Source organism: Aethalodelphis obliquidens, unplaced genomic scaffold, assembly GCF_003676395.1.
Source record: "Aethalodelphis obliquidens isolate GAN/ISIS:26980383/991018 unplaced genomic scaffold, ASM367639v1 scaffold8, whole genome shotgun sequence".
NCBI classification, from domain to species: Eukaryota; Metazoa; Chordata; class Mammalia; order Artiodactyla; family Delphinidae; genus Aethalodelphis; species Aethalodelphis obliquidens.
Window position 1 is genome coordinate 33,554,625 of NW_020837952.1, and position 20,797 is coordinate 33,575,421.

Sequence of the window (20,797 nt, forward strand, 5' to 3'; positions counted from 1 at the left end):
TGTGTGTGTGTGTGTGTGTGTGTGTGTGTGTGTGTGTGTGTGTGTGTATTCTTAATTCTGCATTGAGACTAAGCCAGCAAGACTCAGATCGTAACATTAAACTTCTGTTTTGGAATTTGGCTATGAACCCAAAATAAAACACATAAACCGGGAAATGCATATCAAAATAGGAAAGATAAATATCTCAAAAAATATACTTTTCTTTCTTTCTACATACTACAATCCTCATTTCTTTCCTATTCTCACATCACGTCCGTTCCCTAGACAATATTCAAATAACTGAGTGCCATTTGGCTCTTTTGAACCATGAACTTAGAAAACTGCTTCTCAAACTTTGTTCATCCTGAAAGCACACACTGTAGCTCAAGCGAGCATGTACAATCACCGCTAGATCGTGAGAGCTGGGAGGAAGGCATTTCAGATGCTGTGTCATGCTCTCCCTCTCTGTGGTTTGCATCTTAAGAGAAGCATGGCACAAAGCCGGCAGTGACCAAGGGGCACCAGTGTAAAACGGCTTTTCCTGAGGGAAGAGTTCCAATGTGATGGATGTGGGAGATGAATCTGGTCAACATTTGGGCAACAAATGACTCCAACTGTGTTTACTGAGGGAGCAAACACCCACCCGCATGTGACAGGGTCTTCAAGCTGCTGGAAAGGGGAGAAAGACCATCTCAGATCTTTTGTTAGGCTCGTTAGAGAAGAGTAGGAAGGCATGTGGAAGGGAAATAAAACACTTTTAAGAGATAATGGGGAACAAGCTAGTGCTGGCACATCAGCACACAGAGAACTCGCCAGTATCCTTCACTGCCTGTGAAGGAGATGAAAAGACCAGCAAAGAAACAAAGCCACTTCCGTGGCGTGCAACAGGCCAACTTTACCAACAAGATGCTCCATGACCTTAAATATCTCCCTAGCTGCTCTCTACAAACTCTTTAGAATAACTCAGTGACTTCTCTCCTGGTCTTCAAAAAATACTAATTTGGGGCAAGGAAAAAGGAAATATTTTTCAAAAAGTACAAGAAAAAGTCACAGCAATTGAAAGCATTCCTTACTTACCAATTTTGTAACGTCTTTCACATCATCAGTCACACGGTTCCTGCAGATCCCTTGAGTTTTGACGAGAGGATTAAATAGGAGCAGTTGAAGATAAATGCAAGTGATAATCCAAGTCTAAATGAAAAGAGAAAAAATGCTGGTGATCATCAGTGAAAATCCGTAGTCACTAAAACTATTAACAATTAACATCTTCTGCCTTAATGTGGAAAAGGGAATCTACCTTTTTTTTTTTTTTTAACGCTACTGGCTTAAATACAATTAGATGCAATTAGATGCTGAGCATTCAAACTATGCTGACCAAATTTTTTAAAAATTTCTTTTAAAATATGGTTTGGATTTTTCATTTCAATGACAGTATTGTTAACTTTTGTCAAAAGCTTTCTACGGGCAATTCCCCAATGGCAATTAGGAATGAACTTGTAGCAACATGTGAAGTATTTATCACTTAAGGTGTTTTCTAAAAAGTAGGGAATGCATAAAATTCATACCTGAAGGCACCAAAAGAAACTTTCTCTACTTTAAATGTAGACTGTTTGGCAAGTAGCAGCAAAACCCTGAGCAGTGCTTTAATCCGATAATCTAATAGTACACCCAGTTAAAGTGAGGGGGAGAGACAGAGATTTAGATATAGGACAGAATTTAACCTAACTGTGAGACATCAAAAGAATCATTGTTTTGAATCACAGCTTTTTGGCCATTTAATAAGGAAAAATATTTTCTAGTCAATGGGAAGATATTCTTGAATCCTAGCATGAACCCACACTCACACGCCCCCCAAGACACCTCTCTTTGAAAATAACTCCTTCAAATATGTAAAATAGTTACCTTTGTGCATGGCTTATTTTTTCTTATTACACTATATTTTATGTTTTTAAAACTCTGGGCATCTATTTTTTTTCTTCAGTATCTTTACAACACATAGCAGAACGTTGAATATAAAAAACTCTTAAATTTGCTGGGTGAATCAGTGACCAAGGTAAAAAAAAAAAAGAGTGTAATGCTTCAAATTTGATACCGGTTTGTTGAGCCTGTATTATGAGACAGGGACTGAGCCAGTCACTAGAGAAACAAAGGTGATAAGACACCCTTGAAATGCAGATGCAGGTAAGTAAGTGACACCCACACCCCAGTGATAAATGCTTTGGGAACTCAGAGGAGGAAAAACTTAATCAGTTGACCTTAAGGGAGAGAACTCGTGGCAGAAAGACAATGCCAAGAAAAGCCACAGAGAAAATGTGACTCTGGCTGGATTTTAGAGGACAAAAGAAGAGTTTGCAAGAGTTGACAAAGAAGGGACAAGTATTCCAGGAAAAATAAACAGCATGAGCAAAACATGGAGATGTGAAGATATTTTAAAATATGAGAGTTCTTTTAAGAGTTAACATTCATCTATGGCATCTTAAAATTACACAAAGGCCCATCTGCACATGGCTAGAAATCTTTCCTACTTATTATGTAACCAGCCATGTATTATATGGAACTGGATTATTATTTTCAATTAATATCTGAAAGCTAAATAGATATTACACTGGACCAAATTATAATTATCATTTACTAAAATTTCTAAGACTGCAATGCTACCTACATAGATAATAGTGGCTTCGAAACAAAACTAAAACGCTTTTATTGTTTTACCACTGTAATCTATGTATTTTAGCAGTTATCCTGCTTAATTTTGTTTAAGGCTACTTTGAGCATGGTGGGGTCCCACTCTTCATAGCATCATCTCCCTTGGACCAAAATGAAGACTGAATTGTGTAAATGATTTGTTTGGGGGATTCTTCTTTTTGGACAATCCCAACACATAAAATATCCTCTAATATCCCTTCATGTATGTAAGTATAATTGCTTAAACTCAAGCTTTCTTTCATACTGTCATTGCTAAGACCTAACCCTCCCTTGAAATATATTTCTCCAAGATCCTCTTCCATGATATGATTTTGGAATCCTCCCTAAGGACCTCTGTAAATGGCCAATCTCACTAATAACCATATTCATATTCTAGGCTCTAAGAAATATAAAGGCATGGGGTGGGGGAGGGGGAACTGGAGGAAGGTGGTCAAAAGGTACAAACTTCCAGACATAAGATAAATAAGTATTAGGGACGTAATGTACAACATGATCAATATAATTCACACTGCTGTACGTTATGTAAGAAAGTTAACAGAGTATATCCTAAGAGTTCTCATCACAAGGAAAAACATTTCTATTTCTTTTGGATTTATATAGATTTTGTATCTATATGAGATGGCAGATGTTCTTAATATGGTAATCTTAATATGGTAGTCACTGAATGATGTATGCAAGTCAAATAATTATGCTGTACACCTTAAACTTATACAGTGTATATGTCAATTATATCTCAAAAAGACTAGACGAAAGAAAAGAAATATAAGGGCAGAAATTCTGTTGACTTCTCTTTGCCATGTCTTATGCCTGACACTGAAGAAACTACACAAACATTTGTTCACTCATTCATTCATTCAGCAGATATTTATTAAGTACCTAGTGCTACTGTGCCAGGCACTGTTCTAGATGCTGGGGATATATTAGTTAATAAAAAAAAAAGCAAAAATTCCTGCCATCATAAACTTAGCTTTTAGTGAGGGAAGGCAGACCATAAACAATAAACATAATAAATAACCAGATTATATAGGTCAAAGGTGTGCTGTGAAAAAAGAAAAATTAGATCACACGAAAGGGGATCAGGACTATAATGCCTACTCTGCTCTACTAGCAGCATGGTCCTAGGTTCAAGGTGCCAGTCACACTCATAAGGCATCAGAGGCTTCACGCAGCACCAAGTGTACTACTGAACTGATATCTGATGGGGCCACATTGGGAAGGCAATGTTTTATCAAAGATGAGATGGAGCTAAGGGAGTTATCCAAGCAGATGTCTATGGGAGAGTATTATAGACAGAGAAGCTAGTGCAAAGGCCCTAAGGTCTATCTTGTGTTGTTGTTGTTTTCAATTGAATCTTTCAAGATATTTTATTATAAAAGTAATATATTATCATTATCAAACATTTGGAGAAGAAAAAGAACTTAGTTGGAATGTCACTACCCTGACAACTTAGAAAGTATATCTTTTTTCCCCATTATTATAAAATAAATGCATACTCATTGATTTAAGGAATCTGCTTTAAGGAACAGCAAGAATAAACCAGGGGGGCAGTGAAGTTGATGATGTCAGAGAGAATGGAGAGGCCAGATCATGTAGGGTCTTGTATACCCATCTGGACTTTTGACTTTTACTGTGAATGAAAAGGGATTCATTGCAGGATTTTGAGCATAGGAGAGATATGACATATTTAAAACTTTTTTTTAAAGACACTGTTTGGAAGTTTCTTACAAAACGGAACATATTCTTACCATATGATCCAGCAATCATGCTCCTTGGTTCTATCCCAAAGAGCTGAAAATGTATGTCTATACAAAGACCTGCACACTGATTTTTATAGCAGCTTATTCAAAATTGCCAAAATTTGGAAGCAACCAGGATGTCCTTCAGCAGGTGAATAGTTAAATAAACTGCGGTATATCTGGGGAATGGACTTTTACTCAGCACTAAAAAGAAATGAGCTATGAAGCCATAAAAAGACATAGAGGGAAAAAAATGCATGTTACTAACTGAAGAAGCCAGTCTGAAAAGGCTATACACTGTTTTTCTTTTGTTTTTTTGTTTTTGCAGTACGCGGGCCTGTCACTGTTGTGGCCTCTCCCGTTGTGGAGCACAGGCTCCGGACGCGCAGGCTCAGCGGCCATGGCTCACGGGCCCAGCCGCTTCGCGGCATGTGGGATCTTCCCAGACCGGGGCACGAACCCGTGTCCCCTGCATCGGCAGGCTTACTCTCAACCACTGCACCACCAGGGAAGCCCCCATACACTGTTTTGATTCCAACTACTATGACATTCTATAATAGGCAAAACTATGGAAACAGTAAAAAGATCAGTGGTTGCCAGGGGTTGGAGGGGAAGGGATGAATAGAGCACAGAGGATTTTTAGGGCAGTGAAAGTACTCTATATGATACTATAATTCTGAATACACGTAATTATACATTTGTCTAAACTCACAGAATGTTCAACACCAAGAGTAAACCCTAGTGTAGACTATGGGCTCTGGGTGATTAAGATGTGTCAGGGTAGGTTCCTCAGTTGCAACAAATGCACCACTCTGGTGGGGATGTTGATAACGGAGGAGGCCATGCATGTGGGCGGGGGGGCAGGGGACACTGGGGAAATCTCTGTACCTTCCTCTCAATTTTGCTATGAACTGCTCTAAAAATATAAATTATTTCCAAAAAAAAAGAGATCACTTTAATTGCTGTGACTTTAGGCTAACAATAGGTAGAAACAGAGTGACCAATTTGGGGCTATTGCTATAATCCAAGCAAGAAAGTGTCGTAGCAGTGCATTGCCCAGAGGTGGTTAGATTCTGGATGCCTCCTGAAGATTGAGCCGATAGGATTTCCTGACAGTTGGAGAGTGCTTTGAGAGAGAGTCAAAGACAACTCCAAGGATTCTGGTCTGAGCAACTGGAAGGATGGTGTTGCCATCAAATGATATGGGGAAGGCTGAGGGGTAGAGAAGGTTTGGGGGGCAGATCTGGAGTTAAGTTTTGAGTGTGCTCAGTTTGAGACGTGTTTTGAGACATCCTAGTGATGAAACTAGGTCAGGATATTTCAATCTGGATTGAGGAGGGAAGTTTGGGCTGGATATATAAATATGACAGCTTTTGATATATAAATGGAATTTTAAGCAAAAGAGTAGATGAGACCATCAAGGGAGTGAGTACAAACAGAAAAAAGAACAAAGAACTGGGTCCTATGGTGCTCTAACCTTAAGAGGTCTGGCAAAAGATTTAGAACACACAAAGGAGCCCGAGAGAGGAGCCAGAGGAGGAGGAAGAACACAAGTTAAAAAAAAAAGAAAAAAAGAAAAAGTAAAAGTACCTTAAGGAGAAGGTTAAACTATGAAACTACGTCAAATACTCGCAATAGGTCAAGTAAGATGAGGACTGAGAACTGATCATTGGATTTAGCAGCATAGTCACTGGTGACATTAACAAGAGCATTTTTATTGAAGCAGTTTGGGAAAGGCCAGGCAGGAGTGGATTTAATAGAGCATGAGAGGTGAGTGATTAAAACCAGTGCATAGAGAGAACTCTTTTAAAGAGGTGTGCTTCAAAGGAGAGCAAATAAATAAATGAACAAAGAAATAAGTAAAAACAAAGTGAGACGGGAGTTGGTGAGGAATTAGGTTGGGGGGAGGGGAGAGTCTTATTTATAAGATGGTAAAAATACCAGGATGTCTGTATGCCTATGGGGATGATCCAGTAGGAGGTGCAATTGGCACTGTGGGTCAGAAGAGAGAGACATCAGATGTCCTTGAGAAGACAGGAAGGGGTGAGATCCTGTCTCAAGCAGAGGGCCTGGCTTTACATAGAGTACATACTGTAGTTCATCAGTACCATCAGGCAGGATGTCTATGCAGATGCTTGTGCTTTCTGAACAATACAGTGAATAACAGCTTCCACTTACTGAACACTTACTAGGTACCAAACATTTTGTCTAGCTTACCACAAACAAAATTTAAGTTTCATATATCCTAACTCTGAAGATGAAGAAACTGAGATAGAGAGAGATTCAGTGACTTCTAAGTGGTGAGATCAGGACGAAAACTCAGGTCTGTCCAATTCGAAATCCTGTCCTCTTCACCACCTCATACTGTCACAGCACTTCAAGAAAGCTGTTACATCACTGATGAGGACTCTGACGCCATCTCTCCAAGACTTTAATAATTTTTCAAATATCACGCATATGGAGATAAGTTTGTTCCCTATTCCAAGCTAAAGCTGAATATTGTGCATTTTTCAGAACTTTTAACTTTATAATTTTTATATATGTTCTTTGATAGTTTAAAAATATATATTAATACAGACTTCTATAATAATTGCAAAATAATTTCACCAGGGCAGCATTTTTTTTTGGATCAGTTATACACAAACATCTGTACAGATGATTTTGCTCAATTTATTGGAGTCTATTTGGTTAGGACTAAACTTAAATGTGTTAATACATTCAAATATCCCTGAGAGAATGTAAATTGGTACAGTCACTATGGAAAACAGTATGGAGGTCCCTCAAAAAACTAAAGATAGAGTTGCCATATGATCCTGCAATCCCACCCTTGGACATGTATCAGGAGAAAACTGTAATTCAAAAAGATACACGCACCCCAATATTCACTGCAGCACTATTTACAATAGCCAAGACATGAAAACAACCTAAATGTCCATCAACAGATGAATGGATAAAGAAGATGTGACACGTATATACAATGGAATACTACTCAGCCATAAAATAGAACAATGCCATTTGCAGCAACACAGATAGACGTAGAGATTACCATATTAAGTGAAGTAAGTCAGACAGAGAAAGACAAACACAATATGATATCACTTATATCTGGTATCTAAAATATGACACATGAACTTATCAATGAAACAGAAACAGACTCACAGACATAGAGAACAGACTTGTGGTTGCCAAGGGGGAGGGAGGTGGGGGTGGGATGGAGTGGGAGTTTGGGATTAGCAGATGCAAACTGCTATATATAGAATGGTTAAACAACAAGGTCCTACTGTAGAGCAGAGAATTATATTCAATATCCTGTGATAAACCATAATGGAAAAGAATATGAAAAAGAATGTGTATGTGTGTATGTATATACATGTATGTATAACTGAATCACTTTGCTGTACACCTGAAATTAACACATTGTAAATCAACTATACTTCAATAAAATAAATTAAAAATAAATTAAAAATAAAAACCAAATATCCCTGAGAAACTTATATTTCATGAGGCATTTTATTTTAAAGCTATTAAGTAAACTAATATTTTAACTTAGTATATACAGTTGACCCTTGAGCAATGCAGGAGTCATCCGTGTGTAATTTATAGTCAGCCTTCCCTATCCCTGGTTCCTCAGCATCTGGGGATTCAACCAACCTGGGACCATGTAGTACTGCAAGTATTTACTATTGAAAAATATCCACATATAAGTGGACCCATGCAGTTTCAAATGCATGTTGTTCAAGGATCAAGTACTTTGCTACTGATGAGTATTCAGCTTTCATAAAATTCAATCATTCACTCAGGCATAACTAAACGTTAGGATGGAGGAGCAGTCAAGGCAGAAATGTACTGAGAATTCTGCACAGCAGTAGTAATACCTCCCTATCAGTATTCTTGGGAGAGTGCCGAAATGAGGAGCTTACTTCTTTAAATGGAAAAGTATTTTTTCCATATTATTCTACGCAGAAATTTTTCTAATATATAGTACACACATCTCCCTGATTTCCTAAACAGTGGCTAGAAATATTAAACTTTGCTTCTCTTTGATGATTCATTTTCATCAAATAAAGGGAAGACTAAATGAAATAAGCCAGACACAGAAAGACAAATATCATATGATCTCACTTATATGTGGAATCCAAAAAAAAGAAAAGTCGAACTCATAGTAACAAAGAGTAGAACAGAAAGGTGGGTGCCAGAGGCTAGGGAGTAGAGGAAAATGGGGAGATATTGGTTAAAGGGTACAAACTTTCAGTTATAAGATGAGTAAGTTCTGAAGACCTAATGTACAGCATTTTGACTACAGCTAATAATACTACATTGTTTACTTAAAATTTCCTAACTAAGAGAGTAGATCTCAAGTGTTTTCACCACACACAGAATAAAGGGTAATGGGATAGTTTGACTGTGGTCATCATTTCACAGTGTATCCATATATCAAAACATCCCATTGTGCACCTTTAATATATACAATTTTATTTGTCAGTCACACCTCAATAAAGCTGGGGGAAAAAGCATTTTGGTTATGTAGTTGTGACTGCCCACCTCCAAGGAGCTCCAAGTTACTGTACTTGTTTGAATGACTGTTTTTACAATTTTATTTTCATTTTTGTTGGTTTGTTTCTTAGTTTACCTATTTCTCCCATACTGTCAGGTCATTATTTGCAACATATTTTTACTGTTAACATGCCCATCTCTAGCCTCCTGTAGTCCCGGAGGCAAACACAACACATGGCCCATGGGTGGTGCTTATAGTAGGCAGAATAATAGCAAAAAAGACGTCCACGTCTTAATTTTCTTGGAATTTGTGACTATATTGACCTATATGGCAAAATGGACTTTGCAGATGTGATTAAGCGAAGGACCTTGACATGGAGAGATTATCCTGGATTCTCTGAGTCCCATCTAATCACACAGGTCCTTACAAACTGAGAACGTTTCCAGCTCTGGTCAGAGAGATGCAGTGATGGGAGAAGGGTCAGAAAGATGTGACACGATAAGGACCTGACTTGCCATTGCTGGCACTGAAGATGGAGGAAAGGGCCCAGGAGTCAAGAAATGCAAGTGCCTTCTGAAGCTGAAATAAGCAAAGAAACAATCTCCCTTAGAGCCTTCAGGAAGGCACAGTGTCATCGACACCTTGCTTTTAGCCCAGTAAGCCCCATTTTGGACTTCTGAATCTCCAAAACTATAATATCATAAATCTGTATTGTTTTAGGTCACTAAATTGGTGGTGATTTATTCCAACAGCAATAGAAAAATAAATCAGAGCTCAATAAACTTACTCTCTGGGTGAATTACTGAATGAATGGAGCAGTGTGCGATGTTCAAGCTCTTCCTGGTAAGGAAAACACACTGCCCCGCCAGTATTCTGGGCCCCCAACGCCTACTTTAAGCAAAGTAGCTCAGTTTTTTTCTGTTCTATTTTTTCATGCTTCTGGGTAAAATTTTGTTCAAACAAAGGTTTCCAAGGGCAAAAAAGAAAAGAAGTTCACGCTTATGAAAACCGGTAGTGTGATGGCAGGGTGTAGAAGATGGATCCAGAAATCCTCTGAGCCCCACCATGTGACCTCAAACAAGCCAGTGAATCCTTCTGAGTATCTGTTTATCAGTCTCTAAAATGAGAATCGTTTTTGCCTTACCCGTTCATGGAGTGGTGGTGAGAATCTTTTCAAACCACAGGTGGTGTGCAATTATTTGCTGTGTGGATTATAGGTTTTGGATTGTCTAGGAAATCAGGAAAACAAGTGCTTAAAAACCATACAAACGAGAGTCCGGGAAAGGACTTTATAGAATCAATCTTGCATGAACAAAGAGTCTGACCTTTAGTACACGGGTATGTTGATGCTGATTTGGGGGTCAGATGCATTTTTCAATTTATTTCTTAGTTCTCAACTGTGTTGAGAGTAGCTTCGGTTAATGGACAATTGACTTCCAATGGAGTTTTCTCTCTCTTCCTCTTTCTCTAACTTCTGGAGACTCCAACAAGGGTATTCGGGTGCCTGAACGTGTGGGCAGGTGCGCACACACACACCCTATTAGACAGAAAGCTGAAGCAAAATGTCCCTGCGTTTGTGACTTCTGCTCTAAAATGGATTGTTCCCATTTGGGTAATCATCTCTTGCTGTTTTTACTGTAACACTCTCTGCTTCTGCATATGACATTTTTCTTTGGCTACTTTGTTTTTAGCATCGTACAACTCTTCTCTCTAGGTCACGCTTGTTGTGTGATAACCTCTCATTTCACGATAACCTCTCACTGCACAGTCACATTAAACTAATCTTATTGTCGGCAGTTCTAGATTTTTTTTAATTTAGAGGCATGCGTCAAAAGTGTCCCCTACGTACTCTGCACAAGACACAAAATTCCAATAACCCTTTCTTTGCTAAAAGTCGCCTTCAATTTATTTACATGATGAAAAAACTAATGAGAAATCCTTGTGCACTGTTAGAACTAAAATATGCAGTAGAAACAGTCGTGGTGGAGGGAAGTAATAGTGACTAAAATACACACTCAATTGTGAATGACAGATATAGCAAGCAGGTCTCTTTCTGGGAGCAGGTTTTAACAGTGGCAGATGGTACTGAAAAGGAACTTTAAAAGGGAAAATTTACAGGAAGACAAGGTTGGAGACTCTGAAGGCAAAGGTCTTACTTAAATCTCATTTTTGTTGAGAACCAATCTCAAAAGACCCCAGTGGAATATTCACCCATTCATCAATTCTTCCTGAGCATAACAGCCTTCCGTACAATAAAATGCCACATTCCAGAGAAAGGAACTGCAAAGCCCCCCTAAAGCAAACTATTTACTTGATCTGAACATGTGTTATTACACAGAAGTCAGGTTGCAGACTCCTTTCCTTTAGTAGAAACTAACATGCATGCAGCCCAAGAACATCAGGGCAACATATGCTGTTCAGGAAACCAGAAGATTCCAATCTTCTAACTTGGGGGAAAAAAACAAACTTTTCTATGACCATGAGAAGTGGTTTTAAAATATTCATTGCCAGGATCCACGTTACAGACTTTTCAAAGTCGAAAAGGTAAGTGGGGCATCTGTGTAGCTCGTTTTCTTTATGCAGAGAACTACAAAATAGTATTAGGACTGCCCCGAACAAAACAGCAGCTGCTGCCAGAAACAACATTCATCTCTTCTTTAATCTCGCCTGCCAGCTAGCCAGGCAGGCAGTTCCCTTGCAGCCCAAATGTGCTTTGGAAGAGAGCCAATTGGCTCAGCTACCCAGAGCCAGGAAAGCAAGTTACCAAGATACAGGTATAGGAATTAGTCCTGAGTTCAGATTTTCTGCGATCATAGGAACAATACCCTCCCCAAATAATCTTAACCTAAAGCAACAACAGACTGTCGGTCAGTGAATAACGGTTTAATTCTACATGACTTCTTCCTTAAGATTTTTTTATTGCTTAACAAGATTTTACCATTTAACACTATGAAGGAAACACCTAAGCAACCTACACTGACTCAAATTCTTCTCTACTGATTGTCCAGTAATCTCGAAGGGTCAAAGGAAACCGCAGATTGGTCATTTTAGTGCTATGAGGAAAGGAGACATTAACAGGCCAGTTAAGTGAAACTCAAACAAGCTGAAGTCCAAGTTGGTCCACTAAAATCCTGTAAAGTTACTCACTCTTCTGCCTCTCTCAATGCAGATCTTTTTGTGAAGTAGAATATTTGGTAATATGGGTAAGTATGCTCTTATAACAAAATCTGAACATCCTAGAAGTGAATTGCTTAATAGAAAAAGGCAGACAATGGCTTTAAGGTAAAAGGAGAACTTAAGGATTTCAAGGTATTCAATCTATAGGAAGAAATGGGGAGACAGAATCACCCTGTGACAGTTCATCCTTACTCTATATTTAAATGCTACTTAAAGGGAGAAATGACTCACATATATTGACTCCTACTAAGGGCCACACATAGCAGTTTGCAGACATTATTTCGTATGATCTTCCCATCAACAAGGTAGGTTATTTTTATCCCATTTTGTAGGCGAGTAACACATGATTCAATGAGACTAAGTAACTTGTTTATGGCTACTCTGCTAGTAAATCCCTGGACCAAGTTTATTCTTTTAATTTTATTTTATTGAAGTATAGTTGATTTACAGTGTTTTAGGTGTGCAGCAAAGTAATTCAGTTGAATATATATATTCTTTTCCATTCTTAAGTTCTTACAAGATATTCAATATAGTTCCCTGTGCTATACAGTAGGTCCTTGTAGTTTATCTATTTTATATATAGTAATGTGCATCTGTTAATCCCAAATTCCTAATTTATCCCTTCCTCCCTTTCCCCTTTGGTAACCATAAGTTTGTTTTCTATGTCTGTGAGTCTATTTCTGTTTTGTAAATAAGTTCCCTTGTCACTTTTTTTTTTTTTTTTTTAAGATTCCACATATCAGTGATCTCATATGATATTGGTCTTTCTCTGTCTGACTTACTTCACTTAGTATGATAATCTTTAGGTCCATCCATGTTGCTGCAAATGGCATTATTTCTTTTTTTTTATGGCTGAGTGACATTGCATTGTGTATATGTATCACATCTTCTTTATCCATTCATCTGTTGATGGACATTTAGGTTGTTTCCTTGTCTGGGCTCTTGTAAATAGTGCTATAATGAACATTGGGGTGCATGTATCTTTTTGAATTACAGTTTTTTCTGGATATATGCCGAGGAGTGGGATTGCAGGATCACATGGCAACTCTATCTTTGGTTTTTTAAGGAACCTACTACATACCGTTCTCCATAGTGGCTGTACCAATTTACGTTCCCACCAAAAGTGTAGGAGGGTTCCCTTTTCTCCACACCCTCTCCAGCATTTATTATTTGTTGACTTTTTGATGATGGCCATTCTGACTGGTGTGAGGTGATACCTCATTGTAGTTTTGATTTGCATTTCTCTAATGATTAGCGATGTGGAGCATCTCTTCATGTGCCCATTGGCCATCTGTATGCCTGGACCAAGTTTAAATCAAGACTAGAAAGAAAAACACTGGGCCAATCAGATAATAAAACTGACTTCATTTATATCTAATGAACAGTTAAGTTTCATTTACAATGCCTATGCTGTGGACAGCATATAGGTCTCTTTAACTGCATCAGTTTCTAATTGAAACAACCATGTCAAATTATGACCAGGCTGGATAAACAAGTAGTGCATGTAAATCAGGTTATACTTGCGGTAGCTTAAAAAAATTGCATAGCTAGAGGGAGAGGAGAGCTCAAAAAAAGTGATAAGTTGTTCTTTCTGGTAAAAACAAAATTGAGTGCTTTCAGACTTCTAAGAAGAGCTATTTATGCTATTTATTCATTCAACAGACACATATGGAGTACCTGATAATTATAGAAGGTAAAGATACAGAAGATATGGTCACGGCCTCAGGAAGCCCAAGCTCTTGACGAACACAGCAGGTAGAGTATCTAAGAAGGGAAAGGCCCAGGGGGACAGCTAAACCTGACTTTGGGGTGGGGGAGGGAGACTGAGGGAGGGGCTCAGAGATAGCTTCTGGGAGGAGACATCTTTTCCAAAGGTGAGTGGAAGGTAGCCAGGTCAACGGGAGCTGGGGCAAAGACCCCTGACAGAGAAAGTAAAGAAGCAGGTGCCCACAGAAGTGAGGGAAGGAGACAAAAATGAAAAATTAGTTTCAAGGAATAAGCAACAATAGATGAGGCTAAAAAGATATGCAGAGGTCCTCCCAATTTTGCTAATTGATTTGGATTTTATCTTAAAGGCACTGGGGAGCTCCTGGCAGACTTTAAGTAGAGGAGTATCAAGATCTGATTTATTTTTGAAAAGTTTATCAGTCATCAGAATGAAGGATACATGGGGTGGAGGGGGGCAGCCAAAAAGCCTGGGGGCAGGAGGTCACTTAGGAGGTCAGTGAAGTTATCCAGAGGCCACATGAGGAGGGCCTTAACTAGCAAATGGCAGTGGGAATGGAGAGAGACAAGTTTAAGAGGATGTAGAAGTAAAAAGGAAGAACTTGGGTGACTGACAGAAAGCGTGTAGGGTATCGGCGGGGGGGAATCACAAATGACTTCCGTGCTCCAGTTTGGGTGACTGAGGCAGAAGTGGTGCTATTCCCTAAGCCAGGATATGCAGCAGAAGTGGCAGCTGGGGATTGGAAGTTATCACCCAAAACCCTGGAGAATACCATCATATAAGAAGAAGAAAGAATTATCTGCATAGGAGACAAGAGAATGAGGAGCCAAATATATGAGAGGCAAATCAGTTGATTTGGGGGTACTGTGGCCAATAGGAAAATAAAGTACCAAAGGGAGAGTATAATCAATAAAATAAGCACTAAAAAGATGTCAACCTGTTGGTTGTTGAAGAGGACGTAATGGAGCTGACCTTGATGAGGACAGTTTCCATGGAGTGAGACCATGGAGGATGAACCATAGGGGTCAGTGAGAGTGAGGGAATTTCAAGGGCATACTACAACAGAGTGGTAATGTCTGGAAGGGCTAGAAAGTTCAGTTCAGTCTTGGTAGATAAGAAGCGACATCTCTGAAAGAATGGGGCTAAAATGATAAACCAAGCCTTCTTCCTCCTTAAATAGCCTGTGCATGGGGGAACTCACCTGTGGTTAAGGAGAACCAGGTTAGCTCAGAGACTTTGCCCCTGTGTGAAAATACCTACAAAGGACTTCTACCTCAGGCTAGAATCTAGGGTCTAAGTATACAAGTTTTATTATTTTTAATAGAGACTTACGTGAGAAAATAAGTATTTGTGCCAGCAGTATAGATTTCATCAGAAACAATGGTAATAGATAGGTCATTAGCTAGTCATAAATATAGGTCTTCAGCAGTTTTATAAACGCAGAGGGAAAGGACGTATTTTACAGAGATGATAGTTGATGACTAATTCTAATCAATATTATGAGGAAGACGACATGTAACAAACCAAAATGGTCTAGAAAACTGGTGGGTGCGAGTTCACCATTGAACCTAGATTTACATATCTGTTGCTAATTCTTTTTGCTATAAGTGTTTATTTTCAAAAACAATAAGATCGACAGGCCCTCAACATTGGCAAGTACAGGAATATCACAATAAGAAAAAAATGACAGTTCTGAAATCCACATACCCAAATTCAGCACTTCGTGGGCACTGATTCTTTGGGGATGGCATTGTTCACTATTATGTCAATTAGTTGCTCTTAAAATTGAACCGCGATGACATGCAATCCAAGGGTTGTAGCTTTCCAAAAACAGCTACAAAAACCTAAATCACAATTTGTATTCTTCCAACTATGTGACTCATTTCTGAAATTGTGATCCCCTGTAAATCAAAAGTTCTGCAAAATCTGTACAATCTTTTGAACTCCAAACAACTGAGAGATGGAAAATGAGTGTGGGCTCCACTTGCTATCTGATTCCATGCACTGAATTTGGACTGAATGCCTAAACTTCCTAGAACTTCTTGTGGTTTTTTTCCCCTATGGCTGTAATTAAATGTGCTCAGATGTTTCGTCAGATCAGCTACTGGGAGTCTGACGAGTTTGGTCTCACAGGCCCTTTTAATTTTTAAGAAGACTCAATCTGAGGAAGCAGCTCAGGAAATCTCCAACAAAAGTTTTTGTTTGTTTCCCACCTGGGTTTTTGGACGACAAATAAACTAAATCTTTATACTCTGCTGGAACTGTTCCAAGTAGCATCAAAACGAGGGGGTCAAAGGCCTGAGCTCAAAGAACACTCACAATCTTGATCATTTTCTCCATCACATCAGATGACAAGCCAGATTTGCAAAGGTCACTGTATGAGTTTCCCTGATTATGCGATGTGTGCCGGACATACCAAGTACCTCTGGTTGAACTGAAAAAACTGCTGAAATGTACCCCTTCATGGAAGGTGCTCCAACTGAAACAAGGGGAGTTGCTGTCTTATGTTTAGATCAAAGTGTAATCATCTGGGGGTATTTATTTAGAATGCAGATCCCTGGGCATCATGTGGAATCCAAAATTCTGAGGGTCCATCTCAGGAATGTGTTTCTTTTTCTTTTTTTTTTTTTTTTTTTTTTCGGTACGCAGGCCTCTCACTGTTGTGGCCTCTTCCATTGGGGAGCACAGGCTCCGGACGTGCAGGCTCAGTGGCCATGGCTCACGGGCCCAGCCGCTCCGCGGCATGTGGGATCTTCCCGGACCGGGGCACGAACCCGTGTCCCTTGCATCGGCAGGCGGACTCTCAACCACTGCACCACCAGGGAACCCCAGGAATGTGTACTTTTAACAAGATTCTTAGGTACTCTCTGAAGTCTTAGACATACTATTTTAGGCTGTACTAGCTCATGGGTGCTATATCATTAAAGAAAATAAAGATGTCTGAAAAGGTAAATAAGGTTGCATTTGGTTCAAGGGCTACATATTAGATACTCCTGATTCAGAGGAACTTGGAAAAAGAAAAGTTAAGTAGTGAGTGTAGAGGATACTGTGAGTTGATTCAATTCCCATTCCCACTCTCTGAGCATATTCTTCTATACTGTAGTGGCTGCAAAATTAAAATCTCCATATCTTGGACTCCATTGCAGTTAGCTAAAGTTGCAGGTACTTAGGTTTCAGCAGTTAGGCACAACTCTGCAAGATTCGATATGGAAAGAAAGTCCTGGAGAAGAGAAGCTGGATGGATGCCGGGCAGGCATTTTGCTGGGTGGTAGTGAGGCACCCTGCCATCAGCAGCAGTCCTGGTTGTACAGCACTTGCTGTTATGTAGCTGCTTTACAGATGGCCTTGGACTTAACCGTGTTCTGGGTGATGGGAGTGTTCTGAAATCTCAACCTGTTCTTCTAGCCCTTCCAGTGGTTTTATAACCCATCAAATAAACTTCAATATATCCCTTTATGTTTAAACTAGCTAGAGTAGATTATATTGTCTGCAACTAAACCCTAAGCACTAGGAGAGAAAAATCCAAGTTACTGAGCATTTATTTCTCATAAAGATCAGTCTAAACTTTCCTTAGGAATTATCTATTAGTATTTCAAAATTCAAATTGTAAAATAACAATCATTTAAATTTTATCTTTAAAAGGCAGTTTAAAAAAATTATTTATTTATGGCTGCATTGGGTCTTTGTTGCTGCTCATGGGCTTTCTCTAGTTGAGGCGAGCAGGGGCTACTCTTCATTGTGGTACGTGGGCTTCTCATTGGGGTGGCTTCTCTTGTTGGGGAGCATGGGCTCTAGGTGCGTGGGCTTCAGTAGTTGTGGCTCGTGGGCTCTAGAGGGCAGGCTCAGTAGTTGTGGTGCACGGGCTTAGTTGCTCTGCGGCCTGTGGGATCTCCCTGGACCAGGGCTCAAACCCATGTCCCCTGCATTAGCTGGTGGATTCTTAACCACTGCGCCACTGGGGAAGTCCTAAAAAGGCAGTTTTTGATTGGCAATCCATGAGAATGTTAATGCAATTCTACCACCTGAAGCCCAGCAATAATGTACCTTTGACATGTCCAAAACATGTTCCTCTGGTAATTCTACCACCTGAAGCCCAGCAAAGCGTCTGCCTTTGACATGCTCAGGACATGTTCCTCTGATAACAATACACTTCAGCTGCAGGTTCATTGCTTATGAAAGAGATGAGATGATGTTTAGAAAAGAAGAACATCAGCAAAGTAAGATGTAGATTCAAATCCTGATTCTGTCGCTTACATGCTGCAACCTTCAACAAATTATGGAACCTCTCTGAGCCTCGGTTTTCTCATGGTGATAACATTTTTTGGATTTTTGAAAAGATTAATAAATAAGACAATGTTATAGTAGACCATGACATGACTGTTAATGCTATACTGGTATGCCTTGGAGATATTGGGGGTTCAGTTCTAGACCACCGCAATAAAGAGAATATTGCAATAAAGCAAGCAAGTCACACTAATTTTTTGGTTTCCCATTGCGTATGAAAGTTGTATTTACACTATGCCATCATCTATTAAGTGTGCAATAGCATTACAGCTCAAACAATGTACAGATCTTAATTAGAAAATACTTTACTGTTAAAAAATGCTGACCATCATCTGAGCTTCAGCAAGTCATAGTAGTCACATCAAACATCACTGATCACAAATCACCATATTATAATAATGAAAAAGTTTGAAATACTGTGAAAATTTGTGATACGGAGACACAAAGTGAACAAATGCTGTTGGAAAAGTGGCGCTGATAGACTTGGTCCAGGCAGGGTTGCCACAAACCTTCAATTTGTTAAAAAAAAAAAACACAAAAAACCCGTAATATCTGGGAAGCGCAATGAAGTGAAGCGCAATAAAACACGGTAGGCCTGTAGTTATTATTTTATCACTACTACTAATTTTTTAAATGTTGACTTTTAAATTAAAAGCTATGCTAACAGTGGATGTCACAATCCCATTTATGTTCTGCTTCCCCCATAGATTAAAGATCAGCACAGCAAGGTGATAAAAAGAGGTTGTGAAACTGACCCTTGGGCTTGGATTTGGGATCAGCTCTCCCAAAGCGGGCAGGCTCATCTCTACCTGGAGCAAAAGTGAGACTGAATTGTTTGGGCAATGGGTGAATGTTAACCTGAATAGTAGAGTTTCAAAAGTCAACTTTAGCTTCAGTAATAATCCAAGATGGCTTAAGAAAACAAAGTGTGTTTACTCAAGCACAGAGAACGGTATAGAGTGGGGGGCTGGGAGGCGGTGATTCTAGAATCAGGCTGCCCTAGCTTTAATCTCTACTCTGCCACTGACTAACCCTGTGGCCTTTGGAAAGTTATTCATCTTTCTGTGCTTCAGCTTCCTCACCTGTATTATGGGCCTAATAATAGAACTTACTTCACAAACTTCGCACAAAGTTATATAGACACTTGGTATATAGCATCTGACAGCCAGTTCACCCTCATAAATGTCCATGATGGTTATTATCACTGCTGTCTTTTCAACCACACCTAGAACAAGCATCCCCAGTAATGTCATTTCGAAAATTGAAGCCTGGTGGTTCAAGCCACAACTCTGAGCACCATCCTTGATCCTTCCCATTTCCCTAGTTCCATATCCACTCTGTCAAGTGCTATTAGTTCTACCAGCAAAATAAATCCTGAAACATTCACTTCCCTCCGTCTCATCTTGTACCACTACAGCTTGTGCCGAGCTTCCCTACTCCTGCCTGGAAGACTGCAAGGACCCCCTAAATAGCCTTCTTTGCTTCCATGCTTGCTACTCACAAGACTGTGGTCTTCAGGGAATGCAAAACATCACCACCTACTTACAGACTCTGAATGCTTTTCCATTACATTTACGATAAAATACAAACTCCTGCTCAAGGTACACAAGGCCCTATTTAACGTGGACTTGCCCACCTCCGTGCTCATTCTCACCATGCCCTCTTCCCACACCATACTCCAGCTACACTGGCCTCCTTTCTGTTCCTGAAACACCGGGAATGTATTCCTGCCTTAAGCCCTTTGCACTTAGTTACAAGCTTTCTCCCTCCTGGGCTCTGAAAGAGGCAAGTCGTTCTGATCCTTCAGGCTTCAGTTCAGCTATCACCTTCTAGGAAAAGCCTTCTCAGGTGACCTGCCTTAAGCAGCTCCAGCACTCTCAGATCAGTTTTATTTCCACCGAAGCACTTTTCATCAGAAATAAGAAACTGATGATAACCCAATTCGTTTACTCTCATCACCTGTTCCTTCTGACAAGTGTGCAAATGGGGTGAGGACGAGAATTACACTATTCTTGTTCATCATTCTTATCTCTAGCACCTTGAATTGCTCAAATACTCCTACCATCAAATTCTCTTTCATATAGTACGGACCATTGTGGTAGCACTCTCTAAACTGTCTGAATAGAGAATAAATTCAGGTATGTGAAATGGGGCACAAATGAAGTCAGGACAGTGTGTGATTCACTCCTTAGCAGATGGTGGCCCTATCACACAATGGAATTGCAACATTATCCACCAGTTGTGCTTGTTACCTGTCTCCTGCTCAAGTTTGAGTCCCATAAGGCAAGTACTTTCTGTCCCTCACTGTTTCGTCCTAAGTGGGTAGAGCAGTGCTGAGTGCAGACAAGCCTTTCATAAATATTTGTTGAATGAATGAATGAAGGATAAATAGAAGAGTTTTGCTCATCCATTAGGCATAAACGATTATCCTCCTTCCTACTCTTGGGTCCAACAACTGCTAAACCTTAATGATAACAAGGGTGAGTAATGTTGCAACATTCTCTTAATTATCCAAAATGTGACATTAGATAAATGCTTCTCAGTTTGAACTTTTAAACTTTTTCTTTGCACCTTTAAATACTTCTCTAGCCCCAGGAAAATGGAAAATTAGGATATAAAACCAGGGATAGACTGTAAGCCCCATGAAGAACAGGAATAATGTGTTTTGCTCACTGTTGTAGCTTTAGCCTCTAG

The 20,797-nt window shown here is 39.5% G+C and overlaps 1 protein-coding gene across 4 annotated transcripts in view; it reads right to left on the minus strand.

Annotated features, from left to right (window-relative positions):
• Nucleotides 1–20,797, minus strand: part of KITLG (KIT ligand) — an 88,577-nt gene that overhangs the window by 49,916 nt on the left and 17,864 nt on the right. For 3 of the 4 annotated variants that reach the window (XM_027107152.1, XM_027107154.1, XM_027107151.1), the window contains exon 2: nt 1,057–1,170. In XM_027107152.1, the coding sequence (XP_026962953.1) occupies nt 1,057–1,170 (114 nt within the window). Of the gene's footprint in view, nt 1–1,056; nt 1,171–20,797 lie in introns of those variants that run through there. The other variant, XM_027107153.1, reaches the window with a different exon arrangement.